Raw genomic sequence first — 8,132 nt, 5'->3', positions numbered from 1 at the left:
CAACACAGGATATAGACATTTCCTGTTAGGCCAATTCAGCATATACAGTAAGATGAGCAAGTCTTTTTTTTATTATGAAAAAGACTTAACATTACTTTTTTCCATTTTTTTTTTTTACAATTATAATTTATTATCTTTTATGAATATATCTGGTTGTATATATTGCTAATTTTCCATAAAAGAAACATGTATTTGAGTTTGTGTTTTATTTGAGTTTGATGCATACAAATACTGTACTGTATGATTGTTGAAAATGTACTTTAACATAGAAGGCCAGCTCGACCATTCGGTAGAGGCTCATAAAAACAAAACTGTGTGGTCAGTCAAAAAAAAAAAATGTGTTTGTGATTATTTGTGGCCCATTTGATAAGAAAATGCAAACATTTTTTTTTACATAGCTTTTTTCTTGGTCCGGCAGTTAAAGGGATAAGAAAAAACTCATTCCTTCAGATTCACAGCTTATTATTCTCACCACTCATCCTGTGTATGTGATATTCTTCCAGACTGATGTTGGCAGCGATGGGCCGTATAACATGCATTATGTCAGACATCAGTTGGTTATTAGGAGCTGGTTATTCTGAAACATGACCTCGGAGGCAGTCACAACCTATTAGCACACTACAGTGGATGAGAATGATTGACATAGACACATTGCCAGAAGGCAAATTTTAATTCTTGTTATTTGTCCCAGAAGAGTTATACGGCTAAATAAATCTCTCCGAGATATGCCCTCTCGAAATGCCCAAGTAGGTTTCTGTCACACTCATGCACACATTCGCAGGCCTGGTTGCAATCTTCAGTGTTAAGGCTTCACATCATGACACTATGATCCCAGCTTCATAACATATTGACAGTATGTTGGCCTTCAAAAGACGTTTGTTCAACTTCTTACATCCAAGTGTATCTAAGAAATAGTGCAAATAAGAATTGTTTAATCTTGTTGATCCATTATTTCAAAGGTGGATACTAGTTCAATGTCAGCAGAAAGTCAATGTTCATTTGCTGCATTTCAATTAATTCCTTAACCATCAACTTAATTCAAATTGGGAACAAAACAATTTTTTAAAAAGGGGGTTTAAAAAAACTGAAATGTCTGATGTATCTGTCACCCAATTTACATTTTTCTGTTGTATATGGGTTGTTTTTACCGTCACCAGTCAAGGCTTTATCAATTATTCAACGTTCTAGGCTCCATGACCAGTCATGTCAATAATTCTAAATTGTAATCATTTTACATTGTTTTTGTCTTATTATTTACATAAAAACACAACAATCTGTTAAGGCTTTAAAATATTTTATTTAGAAAAGCAGGACTTTGCAGCCCATAGACTGCTAAGAGCTAACAGGCTAATTGCTAACATCTTAGAGCTAACATTAACTAGCTTTCCTCTAGCCAATTATAAAACATATTTGTGTAAGCAATGCAGTATTGTCACAGTAGAGTAGACCTTTGCATTGACAAACCCGCCCCCCCACCCTCTGTTGTGTCGGGGTCATCTGAACCCGCCTTAAAGGCAACAATCAGAGTAACCAGTACTTTCTCCACTTAACTCTGGATGAATAAGCATGGCTACTGTACATGTCTTTTTACAAACACACACAAAAGTGTTTTTTCGATTGAAAATCAATACAGTTTACCAATGCATTGCAAGGCCACTGTGTGTATCCAGTAAATGCAAATGATGACTCACTGAAAAGTCAAAGATCAGCAAAGCAGGGCAGCTTTTGAAGTAATTCCCTTGACCAAATCTGGCAAGCAGCTACTTTATTGGAATGTGGAATTGAATGTGGAGTCTATTAATAATTTAGTCATATCTGACACTGCAGGGTTTGTATTATAGTTAAACTATACACTAAATGTTTGATAAGCATCTTGTAATAATGCTGCTGTTAGCCTATATGTAAAGCAATACATTACACTAGACTAGAGGAGTCATGCAGACACACACATCATCTTACCCACTGGTGGGAGTGTGGCAGGTCTCCAGGTCATGGATAATGTTAAGCAGAGTAGTGATCCTGTCCTTGTTGGCTGCCAGGCTGGCCTCCACAGTCTCGAGCCTCTGCTGTAGGGCTGCTGATTTGCAGCACTGTGGGGAAGGAGGCAGCAACAGGGCTGCAGCAGCTGTCTGCGAGTGAGCCAGGCTAGGGTCCTCTGGGCACGGCTGAGGGGGGGCAGCGCTACATTTTGAATCCACTCTGACGATCGCCTCTGCCTCGCAGGACGGGAGGCAGGAAATGGATGCCAAGACCTTTGTTGATGACGGCAATATGGAATTGCATTCAGTGCCTGTGCGCATAAAACACTTTTCCTGTCTGTGAAAAGGGAATGGTGCAGTGAATGAAAGCTCTGGACTTTTGTGTGTTTGTGATAGGGATGAAGGTTCTGAATCAGAGGTTTGGAGAACTAAAGGTTTTGTAATTGCCTCGACATGTACACCAGTGTCTTTCAGTGATGAGAAAGTGGTCTCACTGTTTGATTGTGCTTTGTCAACTGGTTTTGAGTGATTGGAAAGTGTCCGTTCGTCGGCCTTATATTTAAGACTAATATTCGCATGCCTGACTGAGAATCCAGAGGAGAATTGTTCTGTTTTTGAATCCGTCTCCTGGGCGCTCTTTACTGGTGGGCATGTAGTGGATTGTCCCTCATGTTCAGTGTCTTTGTATTCTTGATGATGCGTGCACCTTTGTTGCCCTGTGTTTATGCAACCCCGGAGACAAGAGCTGCTTGACTTAATTAGGGAAATGTAATTCTTAAGGTCGGTGACCTGGGGCACATTTGAATTTTCATGGTCATTTGACTCATGCAAAACTAATTCATTGATTAGATTACGACTGAATTTATTTCCACGCGTATATGATTCAGTAGCCGGAATAATGGCTGATTTAGGAGTTGGGGTGCTTGCATCACTGACTTTGATGTGATCTTTTGACACGTTTAGCTGCTCGGATAATGCAACCGGAGTCATTGTTGAGTTGTTTTCCTGATTGGAAACAACACCACACACACAAGATTCATTCCCGCTTTGAAACCTGCTGTCTGTTGCTAGCGTGTGATCAGGTTGAGGCGCGTCACTCCGATTAAGAACGTTGGTGTGTTGTGTTGTGTCTGCTGATTGCAGCAAAGCTGTATCTGTGGCACGGACGTTACTTTGGTTTCCTGTCAATGTAGATGAAGAGGTGGAGACAGTGTGTGGTGAAGTTTTCAGATTGATTGAGGAGTACCTGAGGGCTTTATTTTTTAATAGAGTGCCGTTGCATGTAGATGTAGAACTGGGTGCTGCACTTGAAGGCAACCTAACTCTTGAGTCAAGGGGTTTTGTTTCACTTAATGTTGCGTTTACAGATCCTGTGGAAACATGAAGCGCAGGCTCGGACTTTGAGGCGTTATGTAGAATAGGTTGGATCTGTGTAGCCACAGATTTACTTTCAGTGCTGGTATGATCTGAACTAGAGGTGCGATTCAAAGCGTTCTGTGGGACAACAGTTCTGAGAATTGAATGTGACGCAGTTTTGTTTTGCATGGAAAATCTACTTGAGTTCATCGCAGTGTCAATAAAAGATGCTTTTCCAGGTGATTTTTCCTCAAAGCTTGATACTGTTTCTTCTTGAGGGGTATATGTAGAATTGCGAGAGAAACGTGGTCGACTTGCAGGGTCTAATGCATTGGCTACTTGTAATAAGACAGGTATTTTAGGGCTTATTCCCAGCCTATGAGTTGTATTTATTTCTACACTTACTATTTCATGTTGCGTATCAGCAAATTTAGCAGGTATACTTTCAGTGGACGCCAGTACAGTATTAAATTTTGTGATTGATTTGCGCGTGTTGGTAGTAGATGTGTTTTCAAATTGAGAAGATGGTGACAAACCTTTTTTAGGCACATTATTTTGCGCCGAGTTGTTTTGTGGGTTTTCAAACTGCTTAGGATAAGTGTGTGTGTGTGGCTTGTTTGGTTTGGTAGCTGTTGCAAACTGCGGAGCCAGAGCGAGAGTTGTTGGTCGCGGGACTTTACCGCCTTGTGGCGATTTTGCTAAACATTTTATACTGGCTTCCTCTTTTCTTATTTCAATCGTTGCTTTAGTAAAAGTTATGGTTTTGGCATGGAGGATGGTTGTGGGTTGAGGAGACGTTGCATCAATTGCAGCACGTGTCTCTGAAAAAGTGTCCAAATTGCCTTTAGAGTGCACTGGGCATGCTGGGTGTGGGGTATTTCCATACTTTAGTTCTTCACTCAAATATAACATTTGTGGATTAACGAGTGTCCTGTTGTCTCTGTTTGTGATGCTCTCAGAGATTTCACAATGGCTAGGCTTAAAGTTTTTCTCCATATTGGGCATCTGGACATGCGTGGTAGGTAAGGCGGAGGCTGACTTCGACTTCGGCTGTTTCTCTGCGAGACAAGCGCCAGTATTGGAGCTTTTCTCATTCTGTTTGCCACCGCAATGGCTGCATATTCTTTGTGGCATTCCAAAAGGTCGGGCAGCAGATAACAGCAGCTTCCCACACCGCTCTGCATGATGACCTTGCAGTCCGGTTGGGTCTCTTTCACGAGAGAGTGCACTGTTGACAGACTCTGCCTCGTCGCTGTGAACACTAATTCCGCCGATCGCCTCTGAATCTACCACGCTGCCGTTGGTGTAGCGGTGAGCAGATTTTAATTTAGACCTGACGTTGGTTAGATTCCCAGCAAAGTGTGGGTTGGTCTTGATTGCCCTGGCATAGCAATAAGTCCCACTACTGTTCCTCTGACTGCAGGCCACATCCTCAGAGGCCTCACCTCCTAGTGCTTTGAAAGTCACTTCTTTTTTGGTCTTGGATTCCCCACTTTTCTGTTTTAAAATAACCCTTTTCTCCTTGTCAGTCTTTGTTAGAAGTAATATCTCCTTGTACACCGTTTCCTTGGTGATGTAGCTCTTGGATGTTTGAGTAATGCTATCCAATGGCGTAGAGAGTGTATCAGTTAACTGTACACTGTGCTGGGTGAGTGGTCTGCTTACCCCCGGGGATGTCTGAACACCCACGCTGCACTGAGGTCCCCATGTGTGAAGCAGGGCTCTGTCTACTCCTGTTGTTCTCCAACCACGCACTCCAACCAGGGCAGGGACACCCAAAACTGGAACTGGAGTTGTCAGGTCAGCGGCTCTTCTCCCCATCCCTTGTTTGGCTGTCTCAAAAGTCTGGTAATTCAAGAGAGCAGCGGTATTTCCACGCCATTACATCCATCTAAAAAGTAAGAGAGGAACAAGTTTACAGTGGGAGGCATTTGAGATTGTGCCATGAGAGAAATCTATGAGAATGCAGGACAAGTTGAAACAATGCTTAGAGCTAACTGAGACGAGGGACAGCTTCAATGCCGCAGGAATCAAAGATAACTATTGCTGTCAGAAATGAAATGCAGACTTGAGATAAGCCAGAAAGAATCACGCTCTCAACTAAAAAACTCTCCCAACCCGGGCTGCCTGCATAAGAAACAGAAATCTGTTAATGCTTATAAAAAGGTGGGCTTTGAAAATAAGTGTTTTATATTATATTACTCCTTGACAAATACTGCCTCCTTTTAGTGTCAAAAAGCACAAATGTATCGAATACAATTCAAAATGTTGCGGCTTTGTAAACTCTGTCTCCTCTCTAATGGGAATGTTTGTCATAGCAAGCAGCTTTCACTGTGTTGTCCTCCACATTCAGCTCACCTTGGAAAGAGGCCATAATGTATACACACATTGATGCTATAGACTTCATTAAGCTTTGTGTGCATTTAACTGGAACACCCTTTCACACGGCTGGCATTTGTGTGCGTGTGTGTGTCTATGCCACTCACAAATTCACATGTGCCAGTATTTTCTTGTGCGAGAGGTCATTTTAATAATTTACGCAACAGCAGTTCCGTAGTCACCAACGGGGCTTTAATGTGTGACTCTTTTTGTGCATATTAACAGGCAGTCTATCATTACACACTGAAAATGCAGTGTGAATGTTTGGGCTCGCGAACGGTGATTTATGACAACATTTTCATGCAAACACATTCTGACAAGGCTCCTCTCCACCCCCCTCAACAGCCTTCATACAGGGATGTCAGAATTGCAAAAAGGAGAACATTTTGAGATCTTTATCGGTACAGACTATTATTATTATTTTGGTTTTCGTGTCACCTAATGTTACTTACTGTACGCTCAGTCAAGTGACCTGTCTGTTGTCACCACCGTTTAATGTGATAACTGTCCTGCCCTGTTAATGCACAATTAAATTCTCCTTTGCTGGGGTGACATATATACATGCTCTTTCAGTGCCACACACTTTCTTCACATGATCAAGACTAAAGAAAACAGAACTGTTTCTCAGCACATTCCTACCAAATGTGTTTTTATTATTCTGTTAAGCAGGCTTACCTGAGTGTTTGTCTGATCCTGCTACGAGTTTTCTTGAGTCCAAATGTCAGTAGCTACTTTTACGCCTTCTGTTTTATGTCCTCATTGATCCATCACATTTGGAAGGACTTTGTCTTCATACATCCAATCCCTTGGTGGTAGAAAACAAACTCATAGGAGTCTGCAGGCGGTCCTTCTGCAAAGCATCGATTCTTGATGAGCCCTCAATTCTGAACTAATCTACCTTTCATTGATCAGGCATAAAGCCACGCTGTGTCCTCATTGTATCCCCTTCTCCTCTTGTTTTGGTCCTGCTGCTCCATGCTCACTCCATAATCACAACACAGCAGAATGTTACTGTGAGCTGCCCTCCAACACTCTCTGTCCTACTATGCCTTGCCTTTTTGCCTCCTCCTCCACTCTCTCCCTCTCACTCCCCCTCTCTTTTTTCTGCCACTATCCTCCTCCCCAGCATTCATGTATCCTGTTCTACAGCTGGGTGGAGAAAGAAGAACAGAGCGAGGGAGAAAGAGAGGGAGAGAGAGGAAGTGACTTGCATCAGTGGGGTAGGGACTGTGTGTAAATTACCATGCAGGTGAAAAAGCAAGGAAAATCATTAACAATGATTTTAAAAGATTTCATTTTTACGACAACTCTATCCGGGTATTTTCTGCTACCAGGACATTATTATTATTGTCACATATGCTACATCAGGAAAGATTACTGTTTCCAGAACTTAATTAATTTAGTATTTTATACTTTATTGTGACTGCTAATTTACTTTTGTGTGGAGTCTGAGTGTGGCATCAGGGGCAGCAACTATTTTGCAATTACATTTTTCTGGCCAACATTGGTTTATGGTTTCATACACGTATATAGTGTTTGGTAGGTGTTGTTGTTTACACAAACACAAACTAAACTGGACATAGTCACATGATATAACCTATTTTGGGGATAGCGTTTTTCCACTACAGTAAAAAAGTAAGGTATAGTAATTATTTAATAGGCTTCTATACAATCATCCTTCTTTTCGCAAGCAGTAGAGTCGCCCCCTGCTGGCAAGTAAACAGGGTTGAGGCACTACATTTACTTCAGATCCAGAGTTTGCCACTTGATTAAAAAAATCCGATTTTTCAGATTAAAACAAACATTATTGCATTGAATAAATATGTTTATATACTGTATACACACACACACACACACACACACACACACACACACACACACACACACACACACACACACACACAGACTTGATAATAGGGGCAAGATTAAATTAAGTCAAACACCTGAATTACTGTAGGCAATCTCTGTTGCATAGAAATAATTAAAATGGGATACCTCAACATTTAAATCCAAAGTAACAGTAGAGATGCAGAAAGAAATTGCTTTCAGGCAATATCTATACATTGAAAAGTTCACTCGTGGATAATAAACTGCACTTTTGATTAAAATGATCAGAAGAGAAAGTACAGCCCTAGCAAACTACTCCACAGTGAGCTCTCACTTTGGATCCCTCCTTTGTGCTTTAATAGCATATTACAGCCGAATATAACTTTTTGGAACAATTTAGAGAAAGTCGTTTCAAAGTTAATGATCAGACGCCCCATTTTTAAAACGCTTATTTCAATATCTCCAAAAAAGCCACTTTAGCTATACATGGCAATTAATTGGTTTATTGAACCCACTTATGAATCTGAAATAAGGCCCGTGTTTGAGATTAATTACAGTAACCTTTCTGCTGCAGATAAAGGGATGAGAAGA

The 8,132-nt window shown here is 41.1% G+C and overlaps 1 protein-coding gene across 7 annotated transcripts in view; it reads right to left on the bottom strand.

Moving 5' to 3' along the window:
• The window catches only part of LOC104968172 (protein FAM196B-like), an 11,525-nt gene extending 4,777 nt beyond the window's left edge, over positions 1 to 6,748 (bottom strand). For 3 of the 7 annotated variants that reach the window (XR_800801.1, XR_800802.1, XR_800805.1), the window contains exons 1-3: positions 6,390 to 6,748; positions 1,960 to 5,226; positions 473 to 618 (exon numbers count right to left, since the gene is read on the bottom strand). Coding sequence is in view for 2 of the 7 variants with exons in the window: in XM_010797743.1 (XP_010796045.1) it covers positions 1,960 to 5,156 (3,197 nt within the window). In the remaining 5 variants the exon portion in view is untranslated. The remainder of the gene's footprint in view (positions 1 to 472; positions 619 to 1,959; positions 5,227 to 6,389) is intronic. The other 4 variants (XR_800804.1, XM_010797743.1, XR_800803.1 and 1 more) reach the window with 3 other exon arrangements.
• Between the last annotated feature and the right edge of the window lie 1,384 nt (positions 6,749 to 8,132).

This window comes from Notothenia coriiceps, unplaced genomic scaffold (assembly GCF_000735185.1).
Source record: "Notothenia coriiceps isolate Sejong01 unplaced genomic scaffold, NC01 NC01_scaffold00038353, whole genome shotgun sequence".
Classification (NCBI taxonomy): domain Eukaryota; kingdom Metazoa; phylum Chordata; class Actinopteri; order Perciformes; family Nototheniidae; genus Notothenia; species Notothenia coriiceps.
The sequence above is the reverse complement of the archived record's forward strand: the minus strand, read 5'-3'. Positions and strand labels throughout refer to the sequence as shown.